Source organism: Lycorma delicatula, chromosome 5 (genome assembly GCF_047948215.1).
Source record: "Lycorma delicatula isolate Av1 chromosome 5, ASM4794821v1, whole genome shotgun sequence".
NCBI classification, from domain to species: Eukaryota; Metazoa; Arthropoda; class Insecta; order Hemiptera; family Fulgoridae; genus Lycorma; species Lycorma delicatula.
In genome coordinates, this window is record NC_134459.1 from 57,074,075 (window position 1) to 57,101,246 (window position 27,172).

A 27,172-nucleotide genomic window follows, 5' to 3' on the forward strand; every position below is an offset into this window, starting at 1 on the left:
AGTAACAATAAACTGATAACAGTAAGGGATTGAATTAACAAATCTGAATTAGGAATAGCTAAAATGAGCTGTAATCAATGGTGGGCATAAACTTTTAGTTATAATTTTACAATCATTAACAAACATGTCATAATGTATCTATTAAAATTAATACATTACATTACCTATGTAACCGTAACTGTTATTGTTTCGGTAAACTCCTGGACTGAACCATAAAATATAGGATCTATGTTGCATTTTACGAGAGGCAGCTGAAATGTAATGCACACTGGAACAAAATATCACCCAAGTGATAGATGTTACTATCTTGTGGTTTTGTAGCCCTACTTTCAAGTTATAATTCTAAATGTGAACTACGCCCTCTCATTTTCTGTCAGTCACCATTTTAATGGAGTCAAAGATGTCTGCCATGTCAATACATTTAACAACATGCAGTGATTGAATTTATAATAGTAGAAACTCATTGCTAGTTTCATCACTGTTTAAAAGCCATTTATGGTGATGAAACTGTTGATCAAAGTACTGTAAATAAGTAGGGAATAAAATTTTGTGCATTCAGAAAGTGGTAAAGTAAATATTGAGGATGAACCCTGCAGCAATAAACAAGTTTCTGCAACTGAGGAAAACAACCAAAACGAAGTGGAAACACCTTTTAGTGCTTCTAAAACACATGCTAAAACATATTAGGAGATGTGTAGGTCATGCTCGACAATCCACAAAGCTAATAATACCGCAACATTATAACGTTCATCCACAAAATCATGTGCAACCGCCGATGTGAAGTTGAAATTTTAACCTATTCCATACACTCCATACTCATTAGATTTAGCGTCCTGAAATTTTCACTTCTTTCAACAGTATTAAGGGTATTCATTTCACCACAGATGAAACATCCTTTTTACTAAAGGATCCAACTGGTTGGTGGATCGAGGAAAGATCTTCAGAATTCTCAATTTACGGAATGAGAATACTGGTTCACAGTTTGTAAAAATATGTACCTTCAAATGGTGAATACTTGGAAATACAAATGTAAGTTCCAGTAGTAAATAAAATTTACTTTCGTACTGTATTTCTTTCATTTGACTTTGTATTTGTTTTCATTGTCGAATTACGCGCAACTATACATTACATTTCAGCCGCTACTTAAACACATAATAGTAAATTTCTCAGAAATTGAAACCTTTTGAATTTTTAAAGAAAAAATTTTGATAATTTACAATAGTTTTTTTATAATTATGCAGCATATGAGAGTGGGGTGAAAAGTTCCTGGGGTGAATTAGGGTGTTTTTTGGAAAATGGAAAACTATGTAGCGATTAAATACTTTTTTCTGAAAGACCTAAATGCAAAGGAAATTAAAAAGATACAACATTGGGAGACTCTCCTCCATCAAACACAACAGTTAAACGCTGCGTCACAGAGTTTAAAATGGGTCAAACACACACTAGCAATGAACAATGCAGAGGATGCCCTTCTAAAGTGACTATGCCAAAAATGATAGAAAAAGTACATAAAATCGTTTTGGCATATCTACGAGTGACAGTGAACAACTTAGCAGGGTCTGTAGGCATGTCAACTAAACACATGTGGAATATTTTGCATGAATATTTGGGCTTGAACAAGCTATGCACTAGATGGGTGCCATCTTTGCCTAAGCCTGACAAAAAACAGTGCTAAAAAATCATTTCAAGAGATTGCCTCAAGCTCTTTCAGTGCAATTCTGAGGAATTATTACATCGATTTGTGACAGTTGATGAGATTTGGGTTCATCACTACCCTCCCAAGACAAAATAATGGGTTGAAAAAGGTCAACCTGCTCCAAAAACAATGAAAACGATTTTATTCTTTAACAAATTTATGGCAACTATTTTTTGGGATGCATGTAGAATAATTTTCATTGATTTTCTTAAAAAGGGTGAAACAATAAATGGCAAATATAACGCAGCATCTCAGTGATGAAATTAAGGAAAAATGACTGCATTTGGCAAAAAAAGTGCTTTTTCTTGAAGACAATGCTGCAGCTCAGAATTCGATCATTGCAACTGGCAAAAATCAATGAATTATAGTTTAAATTGCTCATTACTCTTCATATTTACCTGATCTGGCTCCCAATGACTGTCACTGGTTTCGTAATTAAAAAATGGCTTCGAGGAAAAAGATTTTCAATCAATAAGTAATTTCCGCTACACATGGTTATTTTAAGGAGTTGGATAAACAACATACTAAAATGGCATAAGTGCTCTTGTGGAATGCGGGCTAAGTGTAATAGACCTTAATGGTGACTATGTTGAAAAATTAATCATTATGTACCCAGAAAAATGTTTTCTGACCGTGCCTAGAACTTTTCACTCTATGCTCATATTAGATAAAGTAAAATCACATATTTCTGTTTGTAACACATGGAACTGAACCACTGCAGGGTGATCGATAACCAAATTATATTTAGACCTAATTGCATATTCATTTCTTAAATAACATGATGAGTTATAGCCAAAATCAAAAATTATTCATATTAATTAAAAGTAATGTAAATTATTAATAAAATAAAGGATTTTTTAGTTAATTGCTACTATAACCAAGGAATCAGGAAAACTTACTATGTAACTCTAATCAGGAACAGAGCTAATGCAGTGAAGACTTAAATATACCTTTAATCAGTATAATTTAAACCTCTTAAAGAATCTCATCAAGCAATAGGTAGTACTAGCAAAAAATGCAGATGTAATGGAATATATTGAAAAATGGTGTGCAAAAAAATCTTATATTGAAAAAGTTTTGAAAAGATAAGTAGTAGTGTATTTTACACACTTTTTGGCAAGGATTTTTTTTAATGAGAGAAAGAAAAGGATATTGAAGTTTTTATTTTTTAATTATAAAGAATGAAACAACAGCTCATTGGAAAGTTGAAGAATGATTTCATACAAGGACTTAGAAAAAACTTGCAAAAGAAAGTGAGAAAACAAATCTATTAACTGGAAATTAGTTTTTAATTTTCAATTTGTAGAAATTAATTAATTAATTATTTTACTTTGTGAAAATCAAAAAAAAAAAATGTTACTATCAATCAATCAATCCTAACCAAAAAATGGTAATAACTGGAAGTAATAACCTCATTTACAAAATTATTCATCTACGTAAATTATTCAATTAAGATTTTAGGCAATGAAACTAATTTCTTTTTTCATTTATTCATTATTTTTATACTACCATATCTGAAACAGTAAAAAATTATAATAAAAAAATGATGACATATTTACCTGGTGGCCTTTCCATAACAGTTAGTAGACCACTACGTCGTGTTCGTTGTTGTGAATTTGTTTGCTGGGCAGGCTGTTGAGAAGCTATTCTTTGTGTTTCTTCAGAACTTCCTAATGCTAATGTGTGACGCTTATTACTTCCTCTACCTTGCATATACCTACCAAAAAGTTAATGATAAAATTAATCATCATCGTTAATAAACTATAAAAATTTCTAAAAAAAAAAAAAAATAATAATGGAACCATTTCTTACAATTAGATGTAATTTTACTACAATTTGAAAAATAATACTTAAATTCAAGTAATCAGAATCGGTTCAGTCTATATGACATTTTAGATCAACTAGAGTTAAACCTGGATTACTGGGATCTCAAGGTACCTATAATTTTTTTTCTCACTTAAAGAAGTTTTCTATTTACCCAGTTTTCCAAATAGCCAGTTTTAAAATAACAGTTGTCCTATTTACAGAGGCCTCCACTAAATGAGGTCGAAATGAAACTTTTTTCATTTACAGAAGTAAAAATGTTCAATAAAAAATTCATATTTTATGTATGTAATGCAAATGTAGTACTTTTAATCTTTTTATGAATTTTAAAAATACAAAACTTACGGTTTGAAAAAATCAGTTAATTTGGTTTATATTTTGGTGCTACTTACTGTAAGATGTTTTTTAATATTATAAATCTAATCAAATATGCCTGGATTACCAATATTTGACATTTCAAAATATTTATGTAAAGTCTCTAATGCTTTTTCTGTGTCATGCTTTAACACTCTTTCTGAACACTCCTCCGGACTCTTCTTTTTTCTTCTATTTCCAAAGAGGAGGAAGAGCATACAGAAACAATGTCATCTTTAGTTAGCTCCTCCAAAACTAATAATTTGTCATCAATATGCATAAAATCCTCAAAAGTTAGTGGCTGGTAATTTTTGTTGTTACTAATAACCTGGTCCCATTCTTCAAGTGTCATTCCACAGTTTTCTTCCTCCTCTTGTAAGCCTTCATGTTCAAAAATTTCTTTTCTTTGAATCCTGATTTTTTTAAGCAATTTGCAATGGTGGATTTGCTCACAGAAAACCAAGCTTTTCTCACAGATCTCATGCCTGGAGGATATTGATTTCAGAGCTATTATTCTCTTCTAGAGATTTTAGAACGAACTGTACGACTTTTTTTATATAGTAAACTTTGAAGTTATTGATAATACCTTGCTCCATTGGCTGCAATTTACTTGTTTTATTAGCAGGTAAATACAATAGTTTAATGTGGTCTAAATCAGGCATATTATTGTAGGCAGTGCAATTATCGACAAATAAAAACAGTTTTTCATTTCTGCACCTTTATTTCAGTATTCACTCTTTTTAACCAATCTGCAAAGACGTCATCCAGGTCTTTTTGTTATTTTGATAATTAACACATAAAGTTCTGATACCTTTGAAGCATCCTGGATTTTTAGATTTCCCACTTAAAAGAAGCGGCAGCTTTTCAGTTCCTGACATATTGGCACACAATAGTACGGTGATCTGATCTTTGCTAAGTTTCCCACCATGACAAGGCTGAAATTTATATGTAAAAGTTCTATCAGGAAGACACTTGAAGAATAAACTCGCTTCATTGACACTGAAGACATTATCAGGGGAATAATCATGCAACAGAGCTGGAAGGTGTTCAACCCACTGATTACACATGCTGCTGTCTATGGCATTGCTTTCTCCACAAATATTTTTGAAACTATATTGTTTCTTCTCTTAAAACACTCCAACCAGCCGTTACTACCACAAAAATTATCAATATGGTCTACCAGCAGATTCTTGAGCCTTCTCTTTAATCATCGGACCGCTTATTGGAATGTTTTTATTATGTATCTGCTTCATCCATTCTGTCAGACATTTTTCAAGTTGAGGATACTCTGCTGATTGTGTTCATTTTAGTTTTCCTTTCCCTTCAGCAAAGTGAGAACAAATTTTCTTCTTGTTTTGAATTAATCTGTAGAGGGTAAACTTCAGTACATTAAACTCCATACACAGTTTGTCACACAACTTTCCACTATAATAAACAGACAACAGCTTTAGTTTATCAGCAGCTGTCAATGAATTACACTTTTGTTTCAACATTTTGAGCACTTTTATTCATATGTTTATCATACAAAACCTTAGAGCAATGTTCAACTAAATGCATTCAGAAGAAATATAAATAAGTCTGTAAACAAACCTGTTCAGACTAATATTCAAAATGATAAAATTATCAACAATTGTCTTACTTATACAGGCTGTTAAGCTAAACGTTTCCAGTTATAAAGTCTAAAAAAAATTAAAAACGAAATCTCAGATAAAGGGGTTTAATTATTCACAGTAATAGAGGTACTTCGATGCAAAAGTGTTGGGAACTCATTGTGAATCTCGGCAGTAGTACAGGTTTCTTATTTAACCAGGGCCCACTTAACCAGTTTCACTGTAATAATAAACAAATGTAGCTGAATACTGCTGAAGCTCAACAAGGATAAAGAATTGTACTTCCCTTTTGCAACTGACATAAACTATAAAAAACATATCTAAAAATACACACATACTCTCTCTCTTCCCTTAATTACCTCTTACATCAGTGCGCAAGTAGGTAAAAATATAAAACTGTTTAAATTTCTTTACTTTGCATCTGTAATCTCTTAATGATTTTCTATTTTTTAGGAAAATTGCATCTAATCATTTTTTTAAATTAACAAAAAATGCAATAGTTTATGAAAAAAATCTGTCAAAATTATAGTAAAAATTTTCCAAGGACTGTAGTGAAAAGACAGCACACACCATGTAAATGAATGATACCACACCGGTATAAATGAACTATAGCAAACACAGAAAGCATAACTACAACCTGATGGGCAAACAGCCATTAAATGAACACAGGCCTCTGTTAAAAATCATGTGCTTATTACATTGTTAGTTTTCCCTGCTGCATACGCAAGGGTTACATCTGTAGTATGTAGTTCTTTGAAAATGTTACAATAAACCACGGAAAGATCATAACAAAGTTTAAAATAATTTAAAAGATATCAATCAATAACTAACTTTATGTTATTTAATTAATGAAATTAATTATACCTCGCAACTGCATATACATCAGGCGATGTTTCATCCATATTACTACCAGACTGATCCAAAGTTGGAGAGGTAGAATCAGGGTTGGCACCGCTGATTGGTTGAGAACGTTGAGCTAATGCAGGGCTACCAGGCTGTAACTGAGATGAAATATAAGTATTACTTAAAGTAATATAAAAAAAAATTAATACATGAATTACCATAAAATAGAATTTAGTAATTTTTTCAAAAAAAAAAAAAACAGAAATCTCATAAAATCACAAAAAATCAAATTTAACAGCACAGGTTCTATTTCTCAGAAATAAAAATAATACTAAACCTGCATAAGAATAAGAGTAAATTAACATAAGAGCTTTCGCTGAAAAGTACAAGTAGTTAATAACTTAGAATAAAAATAAAAAAATCACAATTTCATAAAATCCTTAAAAAAATATCCAAAAATACAATAAGAAAAAAGAATAACTTTTAAGATACTACATTAACTGTAATAATGTATTAAAAAAGTAATTAAAAACAAAGAATTGATCTTTACTTTTAAAAACACACTGTAAAAACTTCTATATGACATATTATAAATCTAACTTACAGAGGTAATCACAAAAATAGTAATAATAAACCCATTGATGAGAAAAGGTTTAAGAATAGACATAAATTATTTTAAAATTTTACCAATTGTAATTCTTCTTGACTGCCAGGTTGACTAACAGCTCTTTGACAGTAACTTTGAAGGTTTGCTCCACCATCAGATGCTCTTCGTCCAAAACCACCAACTGTACGTAATAAACAAATAATATAATTAATAAAAATAACCTGCAAATAAAATACATTATAATTAACTGTGTCAATTGTTCTGTGTGTTTTGTGTTTGTTCAAAACATATTCTTTCCGATTCAAAAGATCATCTTTAGACAGGATCATTTGCGTTTCATTGAACACCATGAGCAAAATGTATTGTAAATTCCATCATTTCAGATGTGTTAAAGTACAGGCATATGTAGATACAAGATTATATGGATGTCAATGTACCATAATATGAATGTAGAACTGCCTCTAAAAACTTTGCATTCAAATGATTGCTTTCCAGATTCCAAACTGTTAATTTGTTTTGCTATGTATAAATATATACAAGGAAAACTCAAAACTACTTTTATTAACATTTTTAAGGTATCTAAAATTTGCAAACATAATTTCTAAAACATAAGTGGATAAGTAAAAATTTATTTTGAAGAGAACTTTGGAAGATTAAAGAAAGAAAGAAATTCTTTGTCAGATAATTATGAAAACTATATTGATACATATACAAGAGGTTTGCCCAATAAGAAATTAAACATTGCCAAAATAATTTTACTTACTCATTACTCACTTAAATTTATAACCTTTAAAGTAGTATACTTCTTTCTTAATACACCACTCCCAGAATTTTTTCCATAGTTGAAAGGATTCTAGTGCACATATAGTGGAATAGCCTACAGATCCCAAAACATATTTTCTTTAATACCTTCTACCATCTGGAAACAGTGTTCTCTCATGATAGATGATGTGAAATCAAGTTTATGCTTTATAAATACCAAATGTGTGGGGAGGGTATTGTTATGATGCAATATCAAAGTATTCCTTGCTCATACTTAAGGCCTCTTTTTTTTTACTATACCCCTCAAATTTGCTTTACTTTTGAATAAAACACTTTATTGATGTTATGACCATATGGGATGTACTCATAATGAACGACACCATTCCAATCAAAAAGGTGATTAAAAACATGCATGCGTGTGCGCACACGTGCACACACACACACACACACACACACACACACACACACACACACACACACACACACACACACACACACACAACATTCCTAAATGTAAATTGTTTATTTATTCATTAAATTTTTATGATAACGTGCAGCACTTTTTTATAACAACAAATAAAGGGTGTATAATACTATTATTCGTTTAAATAATATATAAAACTCCAAACAATATGAATACAGACATTACAATAAAATTTATTAGCAAGATCTTACAGTATGGTGTTAGTAAAAAAATTAGTTCACAACTGTCAGAGAAATAAAGAAAATATTAAAAAATAATTCATTTAAATGTTCTACGTAACCAGATAAAGTTCAATGAACTGAATTCATTTTTTCAACATAACAAAAATATGCCTACCTCAAAATTAAAATAGAAAAGCTGACATGATCTTCATTTACATGCAGCAAAATAGCAAAAGAAAAATTTCAATCCTTAAAAAACTTAAATAAAGAATGTTTGAAAAAATAAAAAATTATAAAAATTAATTAATAATTTTTTTAAGAGCAGGAAAAAATTATCCATTAAAATTATTATTACTTAACATAATCATGTATCTGAGCCCTGACAGGACTACAGAGACAATTTAACTTAGTGTGAACTGGTTTTTCTTTAGTTATCTTTTTCCTTCTTGGTTGTCCAGCAGTTTCAATTTTTGACTACACTTCTGCTTTCTATCTTCTGTCCAATTTGTACCAGTCCTCTTTTTTTTCCTCCTGGTTCACCTCCGACTTGTACATTTTATATTTGTAGATGTTACTGTCATTTATATTGTTTGGTGTGAGTCCAGCTTTCAGTAGGTCTTTTAGAACTTCTGTGTTCCACAGGATATTGTTGATTGATTCTGTGTACTGTAGGATTCTTCTTCTTATGTGGTCATACAATTTCAGCCTTCTTTTCCTCATGTCCTTTACTATGTTAGCAAGTTCTCCAGTTATTTTTGTTGATATTAGTCCGACACCTTCCTCTGTCATTTTCAGATCAAGGATTTTCCTTATTATTTTCTGTTCTTGTTTTTGGAGGTTCTCAAGTTCCCCTTTCCTGTTTATTACCAATGTTTCACAAGCATATACAACTTTGGGTTTAATCACCCTATTATAGTGTAATATTCACCTTATTATAGAAATAGTAATTGTAGCTGAGAATAAAAAAGATTTAGAAGAAAAAATTAATGGCATGGAGGATGAAGTCCTATGCAAGAACTAACACATGAAAAATAAACAAGAATAAAATGAAAGTAATGAAATGTATAGAAATAAAGTAGATGGACTACTGGATATAAAAATAGGACGAGAAAACACTTTGAAGGCAGAAGAATTTTGTTATTTGGGAAGTAGAATTACTAAAGATGGACGAAGCAGGAGCAATATAAAATGCCAAATAGCACAGGTGAAATGAGCTTTCAGTCAGAAATATAATTTGCTTACATCAAAAAATAATTTAAACATCAGGAAAACACTTCTGAAAGTATATGTTGGAGTGTCGCTTAATATGGAAGTGAAACTTGGATGATCGGAACACCTGAGAAGAAAAGATTGGAAGCTTTTGAAATCTGGTGCTATAGGAGAATCACATCTAAAGGCATCCTGGAATAGCTGCTTTGATATTGGAGGGGCAGGCAGATCGGGAAAATTGTGCAGGTAGCCAATGTTTGGAATATGTAAAACAAATTGTTAGGAATGTAGGATGTAGGGGATATACCAAAATGAAATGACTGGTACCAGATGGGGAATATTGGACAGCTGCATCAAACTAGTCAAAATGACTGAAAACAAAAAAAAAATTAAATTGTCAGATCTTTGTTAGTTTGGACATGCATTTTTTGTTATAAATGCTTTCAGTTGTCCAGAATGCTCTCTTTAGTTTCTGTAGTCTGTACTCCTGAGGTTCTTTCTCTGACCCTGTGGCCTGCATGATTTTTCCTAAGTATTTAAACTTGTGCACTCTATTTATTTGTCCATATTGTGTGGTCATTTTTGACGAGGTTGTTTTCTATTTAATATAAATTCTGTTTTCTCAAAAGGAAATTTGGAACCGAACTTTTTCTGATATTTCTTTCAGTACTTCAATATGTCTTGTGACCGTTGTAACTATTGTAAGATTGTCTAATGCAAATGCTAAGCAGACAATGTTTAATTGTCTTCCTGCAAGCACCATTTTCAGAAGTTTCCACATGTTTTGTTTTATTTGTTAACTTTCCCACTGTATAATTTTATCCAGGATTATGTTAGACAGTAACAGGGATAGTCCATTCCCTTGACGGACGCAATTTTGTATCAGGAGAAAAGTGGTCAGATTCTATATTAGCCCCTCTTCTTACTTGTACATTGTGAATCTCTCGGTAGTTTGGATGGAAGAATGCCACATAATCCAGCTGAAATTCCAGTTCAGTTACAGGGGATCGCCAGGTCTAACAAATATTTTTAATTATTTAACTTGTATTTTTAATAAACTAACAGAAAATATGAATAAAAATCTAATGTAAGCTCAGGCATATAAGTAAAACCTATATTTTTTTCTAACATATGTTTCAAAAGGTCAACTAATGTACTACGATACATGACTACACATAAAAAAGAAATGTAAATTTTATATCTAAAATTTTTTGAGCCAGAGAAAATTACTTAAAAAAATTTTTTTCTTTATTATGTAGACACTGTAAGAGAATATTTTTATTTATATAAAACAACACAGTGTGTAATTATAAAAAAAAATAATAATAATCTACACTTAAATTTGGAACTCTGATATCTTAAAAAAAAAACAGTAAACTGAAAGAAAACTCACCTGCCCCCAAAACAGGTGGAGGCTTTAATAGATGCTGATCCTTAATAGTGAAATTATGTGGTGGCTGATACTGGACAAGAGGAATATTTTGAGGCAGATTGGTGTTTGGAAGAATATTCAAATGTTGTTCGCCCTGTTTCATGTAGTGTGCTTCTAGTACCTATATACAAAAAAAATTAAAAAGTTAAAACAGTAATATGAAGAAAAAAATTAAAAACAGAAATAACATTTAGTGAGTAATTATATTTTTGTAAGTTATGCTGGGAATCTTAAAGCAAACAAAGAAACATCTAATGCTAGTTACTTGAAAACAACAGAAACATTTTCTAGTAACAATTATGAAGGTTTGATTAATAATTTGGGATATTCCAAGTCACCAAATTGAATAACTTATGAAATTAAACATTACTGGTTGTAATTTATATTTATTCAATTAACATCCACTTACAATTTTATGACCCATGCAACCTAAGCAGTCAACTGCTTAAGATAATCTGACCCATTTATAGAAATTTTTAATCATTCTTATTAATTTCAGGTGTGCATCAATCTGTAACATAAAACCTTCTCAAAAAAAAGGGGCCATAACACAGAAAAGATATCTATCACACTCATTTTCTTATACATGCTCATAGCAAAAGTTTTCTGAATCCCTGAATATCTAGAAATAATATGTTGAATATCACAAAAAACTCAACTGTAATTTCTTTTCAGGAGAATGAGAAAAGATATGTTATTAGCAGAAAAATAATATCAAATATAAAATTAGATATTTCTGGGTTTCATAAACAGAGAATCTAATTTTACTATCTCCCTATAATAAAAAATTTTTAGTTTGTTCCTGATAACCGTGAAAACTACTGAACCAATCATCACAAAACTTTAACTGTAACCTTCTTATGACCCCCAGAATGTTTACCACAGTTCAAACCTCACCAATTTTGTTACTATATAAATATAAAAACCCATATAAATAAATTATCTAGAACTTCTTTTACTGAATTTGGTGTCATCTATATCAATAGATGTTGTCTATATTGCATGTCATTTTCTATAGCAATCAATGTCTATGTAAATTTTGATTTCTTCAGAAAGTTATTATGCAACATAATAGATTTAATGCAAATATGTACAAATTATCAATTTGTATTATTATTATAATCTTTGTAAAAACAAATTAGTTAAATAATAAAATTGAAGAGACTAATGACTGTTTACATATTAATCAAAATTTTGATGGTTTGAGGAATACTGAATTTCAATATCAATATAGACTTCTTCAGAAAGTTAAAATGTATTTGTTAAATTTAATGACATTGTCTAATCTGATGGTAACCTGTGAGAACTCATTCTCACGTGAGCAAAGTAGCAAACAAGAGTGTAGTTTTTTTACAGTGAACTTATGAAGTTCCATCAGCGTAAGCCATACACATAATTGGCATACATTTGACTTTCGATTTGGTATTAATATTTTTTTTAAAGCCTAGGTCAGCAAGGTCACAATAAATAGGAGGAAGAACTTCTAGGGCTACTGAATTTATGATTGTAGACAACAGAGTCTATGTCAGAGCAAACAGAAAATCAACGTATATGCTCAGCTCAAAATCGAGTAAGTTGTTATTAGCAATGACAGCAACTACCTAAACATAATTTCTAAAAAACTATTTCCAATTTTTGAAGTTGTATACACATTAAGTATGGATAAGCTGTTATTTTATGCTCTCCTAACCTTCTAAATGGTAGAATTTGAAAATATAATGGGCAAAATTGTAAATATTTACATGACTGCATCTTATATTACCCAACTAATCTCAACAATTTAGATATTTATATGTGTGATAGCACCCACCAATCCAGAATGTTAGTCTGCTCTTTGTTCTGTGCTTGGAAATATGGTTCATAAAGATGTACTTGATGTTTTTCATTTAATGTGTACTTAAATATATTCTTAAATATTACGTCTTTTAACAGGTACCAATTTTATTAATCTATTATCTTTTACTATTATTATTGCACAGTTGCATCACAATTAATTGAAAAAATAATTATTTTTATATTAATATGACTATATACACTTTTCTTTCTTACTTAAAATTCTATAATTAGTAATTTAGTAATGTTCTTCTGATCAAGCTTTTTTCATGGTTTTCTTTCAAACTTCAGGCAAACTCTGAAACTTTTATTATCTTGAAATAGCAAACCTACCATTCCTAACACAATCAATATAATATCTAATTAATAATCTTAAGACCAGACTAAAGAATTTATTATATCAAACTGTTTCAGTGAATAGCTGTCTAAATTACTTTGTTTTTAACGAGTCTTTCATTCAAAACTGAATACTGCCGTTTCTTCTCACATTTCAATCTGTTTAAATAAAATTTATTCTGCTATATTTTACTTGTACTTCTTTGTTTAATAGATAGAAGACTTAAGTAAGCCACAGTAATTTTTATATTTACTTAAATATAAAAATTAATAAAACCGTACTAAATAAAAATGACAACTGTAAATTTCTAAGTTGTACTGTTTATAAACATTTATCAAGAGATAAATAATTAATACCTTACATTATTAAGCAGAAACTAATGTGCATATAAAAAAAATTATACAATAACTGCTTAAAAAAAGTTAAATAAAATACTTTTAAAAAAAGAATAATTTTTGGCAAAGAGCAACCCACACCCAGAACTAACATTTATATTAAAATGATGGGAATAATAATAAATGATGTTAATTAATAAATTTACACTGACCTGCTCATGGGTTGAATCACCAGGTCCAACTGTATGCCTTCTAGCAGTAACATGGTATTTATCCGTTGTATTCACAGCCTCATTTCTCACTGTACTCCTTTCAGGCATATCACTATCTGCATCACCAAACTGTAATGCAATAAAAGAATTATAATAATAAACAATGAACATATCTTTATAATATACCACATACATTTACAATGTGTTTTGTTAATTTAAACAACTTTCATTCGGATTAATTCACTAACTGTGAAATAGACTTTGACGACTTTAGATTTTTTGAATAATCAAAGAAAATATGTTGCTATATAATTTTCTACTGAGTCTGCAGCCAAGACATTAAAAAAGAAAAAAAATAATAATATACATTTTTTTTCACTACATTTCAATCCTTTACATCCAGTGCATTTTTAACTATTTTATTATATAGAAAGAAAGTATTGAAATAAACTAATTATATATTAAAAGGAAACATTATATATTTTACAATGATATAGTGCATACAATATCTAAATAAATATATAATGTAGAGTAAGTATTGTCTATCTGTTATAAAGATAAAGAATCATATACAAGGAACTACAGTAAATGTAACACTACTATACTTTGTATAAAAGTTAAATAAGAGGAGCATTGATGAAGATCAAGTTTACCATATAACAGTAAGAAATATGGAAAGTTATGTGATGATCATGACAATGAACAATAAAACTTTTATAGCTAAATTTACTTTCTCCAGTCCAGCAATTTAATATAAAATTATAATAAATATTTTTATTTAAAAATTGAAGTAGACAATAATAAACATTTTCTATAAAAACAAATAAAAAAAAAGAATGTACAGATCTTAATAACAAGTGAAAGTATTAAAATAATTCAAACTATCATGCCTTATAAAGATAAGGTATGAAAATTATACATCTTATGTATTCATTTAGTCTAAAACTTTGTGCACCAAATCTGAAGCAAGAGTTCACTGCAAAGTCTAAAATTTGCACAATATTAAAATTTAATTTCTCAGTCAAAAAAAAATCACTGATTTTTATGACTTTGAATTCTGGAAATTCCATTAAACAACACAGTAAATATAAATACTACTTAATATAACAGAGTTCAGATTAAAGCTAATTTCTATCAAATCTGTTGCTTTAAAAGTTCATAAATTTTACAGTGTGAGATACATTTATTTAAAAGTTTCCTGAACAATTTAGTGCACAACATTTTTCAATGATAGTTTTGACCATCCCAGGAACTAAATTTTTGACTTCACTGTGAATATAATTGAGATGTACATAACGAAACCAAACATAAATCATTTTAGAAGAAAGATACAACAAAATCTGTGAAAGAAGTACGAAATTGAATTACATAATAGATAGAATGATATTACACACACACACACACACACACACACACACACACACACACACACACACACACACACACACACCCTCATGCACACACACACACACACACCCTCATGCACACACACACACACACACACACTATTGCTGTTCACAGTCAGCAGTCACACCAATTTCCTATTCATTTTATAACATAAAAACTCACATGTAATCAAAGATACTACAACGCTACAACTTACAGATAACAATGCAGTGTGTACATTACTAGCGTGGCCATGAACGACACAGTTTCACCAACCTTAAGGAGAGAAATTCCCCAGAGGTCTTTACTTTAGAGATATCCCTCATATATTATAACATAATAATGCTATATATTATATTATACCACTCATATTATTTGTTATCCACAGTTTCTTAAAATCTGTCTTCTTGTTAACCGAAGTCTTATCTTCTTTTTTTTAAATTTAACCATTCACTTTTTACAGTAACAGTTTGATTGAACTGGGACTATCATCATTTTTTTTTTATCTGCCTTCACTCTATTTCTATTTCCAGTTTCTTCTTTAACATCTTAAAATTTAACCTACATTTCAATATACATGAATTATGGTTAGTGTGCAACTTTATAAATCTACATCTAGGTACAACTTACAGACCATTGTCTGATCTCAAAATCTCTGCCATATAATCTTCCTAATATCACTTCACATCTTCCAACCTCACCCACGTTTATATTTTTATTTAATGAATTTTTTTTTACAAGCTTTGCTGTTATTCATTTATACCTACACAGAATTGTGAAAGCCTACATCCTCTTCAATTTTTTTTAATGAATTCCCAATTCCTTAACTATTTTCCATTCCTTTACTAGAGCATTACATTATCCAAAGCATCACAGCATCTCCATTATTATAAATAAAAAGACTAATAAATTACCTTTTCAAGCTGAAGAGAATCTTGCATTAGATGCATAGATTGCATGGTAGGCATTGCCATGAACGGCGAGGTAGATGATTCCATTTCATTTACTCTTTCGACCACACCTAAGGAAAAATAATATGAAATGAAACAAATGAATGTATGCTATAATGATAAATTATAATTTACTACAACCGAATTATAACTTTACTACAACAAAAAAAAATATTAAGTTTTTATTAAATAAAACAATAAAAAATTATCTTTTTTTCCATGAAGAACATAGCATTATTATTACACAAGATTTCAACACATATTTTACCTCTCGGCCAACTAAAACTTCACATTTTTTTAACTCTTTGTAGCAGAAAACAATAGTAAGTATATGAGCATTTAACTCAACCACGTACGAAAAATAGTGTCTTTTCTAAATCTTATTATAATTATAACAGATAGCTAAAACCGAATGTTATTTGTTAAGAAAAATCTCTAAATTGTTAAGTAATAGAGTGAGGCCAACACTGATAATAATTCATTGAAAAAGCTGTCAATTGATTAATTACAAATATTGTACTTTTAAATTTGTAATTTTTAACAATTTAATAATTTTTTTTCAGTTGCAAAATCAATCCCTGATATTCACATCATGGTGATGGATGATATAAGACTATAGCAAAAAATTTCAGAGAACAACACAGGTTGTCATCTGGTTTTTTGCAGATGATTAGATAAATAGAAGAAATATAGAAAAAAAGGTTTCATGGAAAATTTAGAAAAATTAGAAAAAGATAGATAAATATATGAGATGATATTAATAAAGTGGGGGAACTAGGAAAAGTGGAATCATTTTAAAAAATATTTCAGTAGTATAAGCAAGAGAACAAGAAAAATAAACTAAAGCGCCATGTAAATAGAAACATTATTGTGTTTGTATGGGTAGTAGTAGTGGTTTACCACGGAAAAGGAATGTATCAGGCTTATTATGTTCTAATATTTTTAAAGATTCTTGCAACAGAGACACAGGCAGTAGGAATAGATGTAAGTGGAATGCAGGCCTGTGAAACCAAATTCCCAAAAAACAAAATGGGAATTACAAGGTTGGAAGAATGAAAATGACAGCTCCAGATTTTTTGAATGAGAAACGTCTTACCGGGAAACAAAACTAAGGAAGGGAAGCATAAGAAGGGAAATGTTGTAAAAAGAAACCAGAGAAGGGGTGATAGAGCTTATGTAATCAGATACAAAGCTTAATGTTTCAAGCAGCATCAGACTATGTTTCAGCTGAACTATTCAGTATGATTGTAATGATAATAAATATCTATTTTTAATATTTTCATTAAAAGATCACATGTAACAAAACTACATAAAAAAGAACTGAATAGTTGCAATATGAAGGAAACATTTATTATTCCACTACTGTGCCAGCACAAAAGCAACTCAGAATTTATTTTTTATCAACTTACACAATATACTACAGTAACTTTTTTTCTTTTTTTTTACCTGTTGTAATACTTGCTCTTCTTGTTTGTTGATGGGTTAAGACAGAGCCAGTTGTAAGGCAATTATTTACTTTTGATATTTGGCTCTCCAGTTTGTCAACTAATAAATGATAAATAGCACTAATATGATCAAATGAATTCTCTGTCACAGACTGAAACAAATACAATTTTATTAGAATTTGTGATTAACTCCCAATAAAAAAATAATGAAATATCGTTTATAATAAATAATATAAACCACAACAAAAAATTTCATACAGTTTTTAAGTGGCCATTATTAACATCTATTGACCATAAATGTCAATTTCACTTTTAAAAAAATAATAATTAGTAATACATCAATATTTAAAAATGATAAGAAAACAATTTTGTTTAAATGTAACAAATAATCTTCCTGTCTGGCATCACAGTAAATAAATGATTTTTTTTCTATCTTCAGTAAAATTGATCAGAATGACAGCTGTTCTTTTTCTTTTAAAATATTCATGTGAAAATTCAAAACACAACTGACACATTAACATCAAATATGAAATAAGTCCATTTAGTCTCTTCTTAAAAAAAAATTGTATTTTTATCAAAAATTGTTAAAATTTAATAATACAAATTTATAGAACTATTTTTTACACAGGGTTTTAAAACCCTCCACTCTTCAATAAGGTTTGAAAATAACACTCTATCATCAGTACATTTAGATTTAAAAAATAACAATTCAATAAAATGCTACACTAAAAATTTTGAAAAATTAATAAAATTTAACTTTTTATGTGAAAGGTTTTTAATGCTATTATTTTCAATGGTATCTTCTATATAATTAATACATTAATCAAATGTAATTGATTAAATAATTAAATTTGATTCTGATAAATTAAAAAAACATCCTCTATCAAAATGTAGCATCCCATCAGTATCCCATATTCCCCATCAGCTCATCAAACATTATTCAAAAAGTTATTCCACAATATTCAATTCATAAACATTCAAAGCAAAACAAATCACACAAAAATACATACACAGAATTTTCAAAGTACTACAATAACATCTTAAGTAAGTACATACTTGTATTTATTTTAAACATCGAATAAAAATAATGAATAATGGCAGTAGTGATAAACATGTCAAACATGTGAGCGCACATACAGACATAAATTGAATTCAGATAAAAATAATGTTAATGACATCTGATATTACTAATTTAATTTTACCTTGTAAATCATATCACGATCAAGCCCAGGAAGTTGTAACATATGTTCGACAACAGTGTTGTTAAGAACTCTTGTTTCAACAGGACTTGGCACACTTGTATCTTCTAGTCTTGGATCAGGATCCACCTATAAAAGTAAGACATTATCAGAACCTTACAAATAGGTTGGATATTCCAGTTATTTAAATTTAACAATAAAATTTTCATACGTGGGTACATATCTGCTTATTAAATTTATCTGACAGATTTATACATATACATAAATTTTTGGTTAAAATATTTATCTGAAAGATAAGAAATTAGACTAAGTTACAGTTTAGTATAAAATACAACTACTGTGATAATAAGTGCATTAACAATAATGCGATAAATATTACAAGTTATATGTATAAAGTAATGCAAATTGTATTAAAAAACCCACTTTTAATACATTAAAAAATCAAAATATTTTAATTTATACCACAGTCATCAAATGAGATTTTAGACATTTAACTTACTGTTATAACCTCTAAACTATTTCTATTAAACAACAAAAGATATTTAGTATAATTTTTACAGAAAACTGATTACATATTTTTTTTTTATCTTCACTGAAATGCTAATGCTAAATTGTTATAGAAAATTGAATTCATCCAATCCATAATTGAATATGAGCAAAATTATATTTAACTTTTTGGTGAAGGTAAGTGTATTTTAATAATTGTATTATAATTAGAAAAACTTTACTGATAAGACAATAAGAAATTGTTACATCACCTTTTACACAACGGTTATATTCTGACTAAATTCAAATCAATACCGAATCATGTAAATGACAATAAATTAACAAATTAGAAAAAAGGAAGAGTTCAAAAATTTACATGTACAATTCTACACAGCATATAACAGTTCTGTGTTTGTCAGTTATTTTATTAAAAACACTTTTCAGATTAATAAGATGAATTTATTTATTTTTGTATATTGAAAAATAAAGAAAAAACTAATCATTTATGATAACATTCAGAATTTAAAGTAGTTTAGTTAATTGTGAAGAGGCAGCTAGAATGATGCCTCAGCAGGATCTTGAACAGAAACACAGGATAAGTAAACAATGTTTATACAGCGCTTACAGAAATTTTTAATAAAACAACATACAGTACTTTTTAATGTATTATTAATTACTACCAATTCCATGATTACAACTATCCATTTTTGAATGCTTGATTTTATAAAATTCACAAACATAAAAGTTTTGTCAGAGTATAAAATTCTGTGAATAAAACTGATATGACTTCAAGCAGTTTACATATGTTAGAGTTAACATATACAGTTAATGCTTGCCTTATGTGAAAGGGGGACAATTTGAACCAAGTTATATTTTAATATTAACAGCCCCCTGATACTATTTACAACATAATCTTGACTAGAAATATAACAAGTTGTAGGCTTTCATAACCTAAATCAACTGGATTATATATATGGTAACTTCTGGAATATCATAGAAATCAAATGCAGCAGTATATCATATTAAAACTAAATTTAAATGGAAATATTTAATTTTTCTTCCTTAGCTACAATTTTAGGAATAAAACTATTTTGGAAGTATTTGACTCAAACACTAAACAGAAAATTCATTTTGTACAGCCTTTTTTTAATATCCTATAGGTTTAGCGTATAGTGTCAACTGAATTACAACAGACTAATTAACAAATTTATTAATAATTATTCATAAAATTAATTTTTAACACTGAATTCTTCTTTCAAGTTTTTTCTGCCGACTGGATTGGTCATTAGCCACAAAAAAAAATACAAACAGTTAGCAGTGAATATCATCAATATTTTTTTTAACTTTGTTGATCTACAAGAATTAGTTTATTAAACGTGGATTTGACCAGTGTTAAATTTCCAGAATGCTACTCCCCAACATATTCCAGGTGTACTCTCTCCCTGAAATCCTCAGTTTTTACTCTCCACAAGATGATAATCGGATTTCTCTATTACAAATAGGGCTACATTTAAGTAGCCAATACACTTTATATGGTTCATGACTTGCTAATAAATTAATTTATTAGCAAGTCATGAACACCTTCAAACGTGCCCTGTATGGTAAGAGTAAGGAGGATTAACTAAGAATTCCATTAGAAATTGTTTTACATCCAACAAAATTCTTACCTCATCAATTTAAATAAATAAAATATTCTTTATCAGCTTAATCATGCAAGTATTATACTGCACAAGTACTGTACTAAACTTCCCCCTGCTCAAATAGAGAGGATTTTGTAGAATGTGGGATTTTGCTCTACCAAAAAATACATGTGATCATTAGTATGTGCTGAAGTATTAAGAGTAACATTATAATGCATAAAGCCAAAAGAAAAAAATCTGTCAAAAATGATTAATCATGATCCTCCCAATACATATCTATTTAATACCTCTTATGCTTTCTTAACAGTGGTAATGCTAGTCTGGTTAAAATTACCAAAGCAAAAACAAACACAAGCATTCTTGCTTCATAAATATTTATCCCTCTTTGTATATAACTGTTCACATTACTGATCATCAGGTAATAACCTTGAGTAAGTTTTTTCTTAATTTCAAATTAGATTTAATAAGAACAACTAAATTATAAGATTACCACTTTGCCCAGACAAGGTTTACATTTCATAAAACAAAAAATACTAAAATGCATTATTTATATTTAAGTCTACCTTAGATATGAATCCTCATTTTCAATAACATCCAAGAATGTAATAATTTGCACAAGAAATCAACTAAATCAACATTTAATCAACTAATTGTAATAGGATATCTGTTCAAAAAATTACTGAAATTTATTTTTTATAATCTTTAATATTAATTTTATAGATTGGTCCTTGTCCCCTTCAAAGTACTCCTCTGCCCTATTCACACACTTTTCCCAGTGGTGCTTCCACTTCTCGAAGCAGTCTTTCTTGGATAGCTTCATTTGAAATGGCCTTTAAGGTCCGCGACCAGTTTGTTTTAATATCATCAATAGTTTCAAAACAATGACCTTTTATCACTGATTTTAATTTTGGAATAAGAAAAAATCGCAAGGAGCCAGGTCTGGTGAATAGGGAGGCTGAGGAAGAACAGTCATCTGATTTTTGGCACAAAACTGACAAATTGACAACGCTGAATGTGCGGGTTCATTGTCTTGGTGAAGGACCCATGAGTTGTCTCACCATATTCTGGTCTCTTTTTGTTGATTTTTTCAAATAAGCGTTGTAAAATTCCCCTTGATAGTAATGCACAGTTCAATGTTTCATTTTTAGGCAAAAATTCAACATTTACAATTCCATCAAAAGTGAAAAAATAGAGTGCATCACTTCAACATTGGATTGACACCGACGTGCTTTCTTGGGGTATGGAGATCCTTCGCCAATCCATTATGATAATTCAACTTTTGTCTCAATTTCATAGCTGTAAACCCAGCTTTCATCTCCCATTATGATTCTTTGCATCAATGTTTCATCATCATTGATTTGTTCAAAAAGTTGCAGACAAATGTCCATCCGATATTTTTTCTGCTGTTTGGTCATCAAACGGGGAACAAACGTTGCTGCAACTTATGCATGTTCAATTTTTCAGCCAAAATGTTATGGCATGATCCAACCAAGATTCTAACTTCTTCTGCAAGTTCTCAGACAGTCAATCGGCAATTTTCACGCAATAGATCTTTGATTTTCTGAATGTGGGTGTCATCATCAGTTGAAGTCAAAAGGCCTTCCTAATACAGGGTCATCTTCTATTGACTGATGACCACATTTAAATCATGAAAACCATTCCTAACATTGCATATGACCCAGAGCATCATCTTTGTAAGCTTGTTTCTAAAGATGAAACATTTCTGTGAAAGTTTTCCCAGTTTCACGCAGAATTTTACATTGTATCATTGCTCCCGAAAATTGCACATTATAAAAATCGCTACTTACACTTAAATACATTGCACTCAAACAACAGTAACACAAAAACTAAAGAAGATATCAACAATCCAAGAACATGTAGTTACAGAGGAGGTTATGCAAATACAATACTGCCAAACGCATGTCACTAAATATCTCAGTTGGCACATAATTAAACAAATTTTTGGTTATTTTCTGAATAGACCTCATCCTTACAATTTAAATTTTAATGCTTGCTTACTTGTTTCATCCATTTATGAGCTAATATTTGTTTCATGGTCAATCTTCTATCTGGGTTAACAAGTAACATATGTCGAATAAGATCTTCACATTCTAGAACAAGAACAAAAATAATTACTAACACCAATTAACTTCAAAGTAAATTCACAATAAATAGTAACAAAGAATAAATAGTAAAATAAGATTATCTTCCGATAAACACAAATTGCTAAAATTTTTATAGTTTCTACTAATTAAGAAGTTAGACAGTACTAACAATATTTCTTTACTGGTATATTACTTTAATGCTGTCTTAATTCAACAGTAACAAATGACTATCCAACCAAAATTCCAGGAATAAACAAAAACCAAAGGAAAATTTTATTTATTATCTGGTTTATCATTTAACATGGTAAGACAAGAACTTAAAATATCCATTATCAAAATTTCAATATTATAATATTATTAATTTAATGCAATCCATTATGACACTATCATTTAATAATTAAATAATATTTCATACTGTTAACATTTTTTTAAGTAAAGAAAACAGAATGTATTACTTTATCTTCTTTTTTTTAATTTGCTATTTACTCCCTTACATCATAAAAAAAATACATAAAAGAATAGATCATTAATCCATCTTTTTACTTCTGAAAGAAGGCATCATCTAAATATACTTAATATAATCTAACACACACTAACTTCAGATTTTTTACAATATAATTTTTTTGTTCCAAGGAAGTAAAAGCAAACATAAAATACTGTATACACGTTTTATCATCTAATTGCTGCTGAAGGGAAAGTGTTTATCTGGTATGTTTGCTTGCTTAAGGCTTTATAATTCTAAACAGGCTATACAATACTTAAAGCTACTTCAAGTTTCATATTTATCCTGCAACTGTCAGTAAGGTATATGATAATTTGCAGAAAACATAATGGTAGATACAATCTTCTTTAGTTATAAAACCTAATTGCTTAAAACTCATACAAAAAGTTTTTAAAACACACTGCATCAAAAGTAAATTTAAAATTTATGTATATTAAAGGATTCTTTACAAACATTAACCATGAAAAATAGCAACAAAAACAATTAAATTAAAAAAAAATTACACAAATAATTCACAAAAGATTTAATTGAACCAATCGAAGTTCATAAAAGAAATAAATTAAATAATAGTAGAAAAAACAACATCAGCAATGGATGAATACTGCCCATGAATATTCAAATACTAAAATCATTTATGATATCAGATCTCGAATGAAGTAGTCAGTGTATAAACTCCATGCCATATATACAGTGCTCTTTATAGAGCAGTTAATACTGAATTCAGCAGAGAATCTTAAGTAATGAACCCAAAACATCTGTAAATATTGGTAAAAAAAGGTCTGTATCCTCACTTTGAGAATTACCTTTAAAATATTTAACCACATTCTTGTCAACAATATAGAGTGAGTCTTAAGCACCTCTGATTTAATTTGAATCAAAAAAAAAACTAGACTTGGTTATAAATGTATTTATATGCTTCCTTTTTGTTAAAAAAAAAAGTCGATAGTTAAACATTGTAATAAAATTCAGACATTGTATAAAATAATTCCTAAAATTAAATTAAAATATATATTAAATTAATCTCTCTAAATACATTTTTCATTTCATATACTTTTTAATTACCTTTTTTATATTATTTCTAAAATGCTTTTTGATTTTGTTTTTTTTTTCCAATCAGTATGTTACTTTATTTAATAATTATAAATTTAAAAAGGTTACACATGTAAAATATAAAATTAACAATTTAGACAATTTGAATTTTTAAGATATTCAAGGTATTTAAATATTTGAGATCTGAATATTCATTCGTTTGAATTCACTCCTTCACTAATATGTACACAGTTCAATATTAATTCTAACAAAATAAAATTGAATATCATCTATGTCCTGATAAAGGATAAATGTAATTAAAGAAAAAACTTTCCCTTCAAATATTATACTGAATTACTAAAGTTTCAGAAACCATTTCCTGGTTAGAGAATCAACTACCATCAGGAATCATACAGTTTTCTTCTTTTTCTATCATAGTAAAAATACTTTATTTATTCTTCTGAGAGATAAGTTGATATAATTTAATAAAAATGAACTGTAACCTGTAATGTGGGTTTTCCTTGTTAATTTATAACAGCCATTTTAATAAAAATACAAGAATGGTGTCATAATAACAGTTCAGAAAACATACTCTCCCCCCCCCTCCCCAAACTGTAAGACATACATATTAGAAAATAAATGAATGCAATTTGAAGTTATTGGCAAATATTTGAAATCACACACACACATTTACACATATGACACACCTGACATATGAATGACAACATTGATATCATCAAATGTAATATACTGTACGTTTATACTGCAAATACATCTGATGAAAATTCCAAAACTAAACAACAATGTCTATTTATTCCAATCATAATCAGATAGAAAAAACACATCACAAGAACATATGTAAATAAATACAATCTTATAACAATTTCGTAAAAAAATTATGTCAAGTTAACTTACATATGAGATAAAAGCTAAATAATTTCAAGAACTAAACATTATAACCCTTAGTCATTAATAATACTTTTAAAGTAAAATATAAACACATAATATGTACATTAATTACCTGCACTCATAAAGTACGGAATGCGAAACATGCCTGCCATAACTCTATTTCTCAGGCAGTGAAGCGTTGAACCATCAAATGGTAGGGCACCACACACCAATACATATAATACAACTCCTAAACTCTACAAGCAAAAAAAAAAAAATAGTACAAATTAAAATATCAAAATAATGATTTATTAGCCAATTTTAACTAATATAAATAATATTATAATGATGCTGTAACTAAAATGTAACAAGAAGAAAATTAAGATTTTTAATGCAATAATAATATTTCTATAGGGAGATATCTTGCATGTTTATTACATTTAACCAAGAGATAACCATAAAAGAATTCAAATGTTCTTTTTAAATTGTAAAAGAGATTATCCAAAATTTCTCACTGTAAATCGAAAAGGTAACAACAATATTTAAAACCAAAAAAAAAACTTCAACAGCAAGCTAAATTTTTTAAAATAATAACTGTTTAGCTTTAATTGAAACACAAAAAAGAACAATGGGAATTAAAAAATGAGGATCAAATATTAAAAAATATTCATCCTGCAATATTCTATGGACAAAAGAGCATTTCAACGACATCCTCACTGAATAATAAAAGTATTCTAGTAATATATACTATTATACTAAATTAAAATTAAAACAGGAAATATTTTTACAAACCCAAATATCTGCTTTAGGTCCATCATATTGCCGACCTTCAAACAATTCTGGAGCTGCATAAGGTGGACTTCCACACCATGTACAAAGTTTTTCACCTATTTCAAAATGATTACTGAATCCAAAATCTACAAACACAGAAATCAAAATAAATTAATGATATTAACCAACAATATGCATAATTATACATACAATCTGCATAACCTATAAATATTTTTTTTTTTTTTTTAATGTAGATTAGAAAGTTACACTACCAGCTATTTGGTAAAACTTTTCAATTACCTTTTAAAATAACATACCCTCAAAATAACCTATTTCATTGCATTAGTATAATCAACTAATTTCAATTACTTTTAACCAAATGAAAGAAGTAACAGACTCCATTTAATGAAATTTTGATTAAAAAAGTAAATAAATAAGGCTGACAGTAGACAACCTTCCAAAAAAATTTAATGAGTTTTTAATATATTTTTTTTACAATTGTGTATCTTTTAACATGGTTTCCTTTGATCCATCAAAGAAACAGCTACAGCAGTTTCTTTATTTTATCTATGAAGTAACATATCTACCCGTTTCTGAAATTATATATCATATAATTATGTACTGATCTGAATAAAATATTCATTTTCATTTTTATGCATAGAAGAAGAATGAGAGCTGATCATTATTTTTAAAGGAATGTGTTACTTATATTTAACATTTCTGATAATCTTTATTCAAAAAGCTATAAAACAATACTTCCAACCTTTAGCTAGTTTATCAAACATTAAAGCAATGGATATGTAGCAATGTGGAATATGTTTCTACTGTCCTTTTAAAGATATTCGGTAGATTTCTAGCCCTAAATTATTTCAACAGACTGCAACAAAGTTCAAGCTAAACTGTTGTTTGAATCACACATATTACACTTTAATCAATTAATCCATGCTCACAAGGCCAGCTAAAACTTGCTTTACACTATCAGTTACTGTCACTTGACATACTATTATACTCTTTAAGAATAATAATGTTGACTACACTATCACTAAACTTTAACAAAGTTAAGGTATCACTT

General features: G+C 28.7%; 1 protein-coding gene across 6 annotated transcripts in view; it reads right to left on the bottom strand.

Moving 5' to 3' along the window:
• Window positions 1-27,172, bottom strand: part of LOC142324977 (serine/threonine-protein kinase SIK3-like) — a 312,103-nt gene that overhangs the window by 25,112 nt on the left and 259,819 nt on the right. For all 6 annotated transcript variants that reach the window (XM_075366181.1, XM_075366180.1, XM_075366176.1 and 3 more), the window contains 11 exons: window positions 26,122-26,246; window positions 25,463-25,586; window positions 22,825-22,916; window positions 18,683-18,808; window positions 17,482-17,632; window positions 16,000-16,106; window positions 13,700-13,828; window positions 10,944-11,103; window positions 7,015-7,115; window positions 6,349-6,485; window positions 3,256-3,413 (listed from right to left, as the gene is read on the bottom strand). In XM_075366181.1, the coding sequence (XP_075222296.1) occupies window positions 3,256-3,413; window positions 6,349-6,485; window positions 7,015-7,115; window positions 10,944-11,103; window positions 13,700-13,828; window positions 16,000-16,106; window positions 17,482-17,632; window positions 18,683-18,808; window positions 22,825-22,916; window positions 25,463-25,586; window positions 26,122-26,246 (1,410 nt within the window). The remainder of the gene's footprint in view (window positions 1-3,255; window positions 3,414-6,348; window positions 6,486-7,014; window positions 7,116-10,943; window positions 11,104-13,699; window positions 13,829-15,999; window positions 16,107-17,481; window positions 17,633-18,682; window positions 18,809-22,824; window positions 22,917-25,462; window positions 25,587-26,121; window positions 26,247-27,172) is intronic.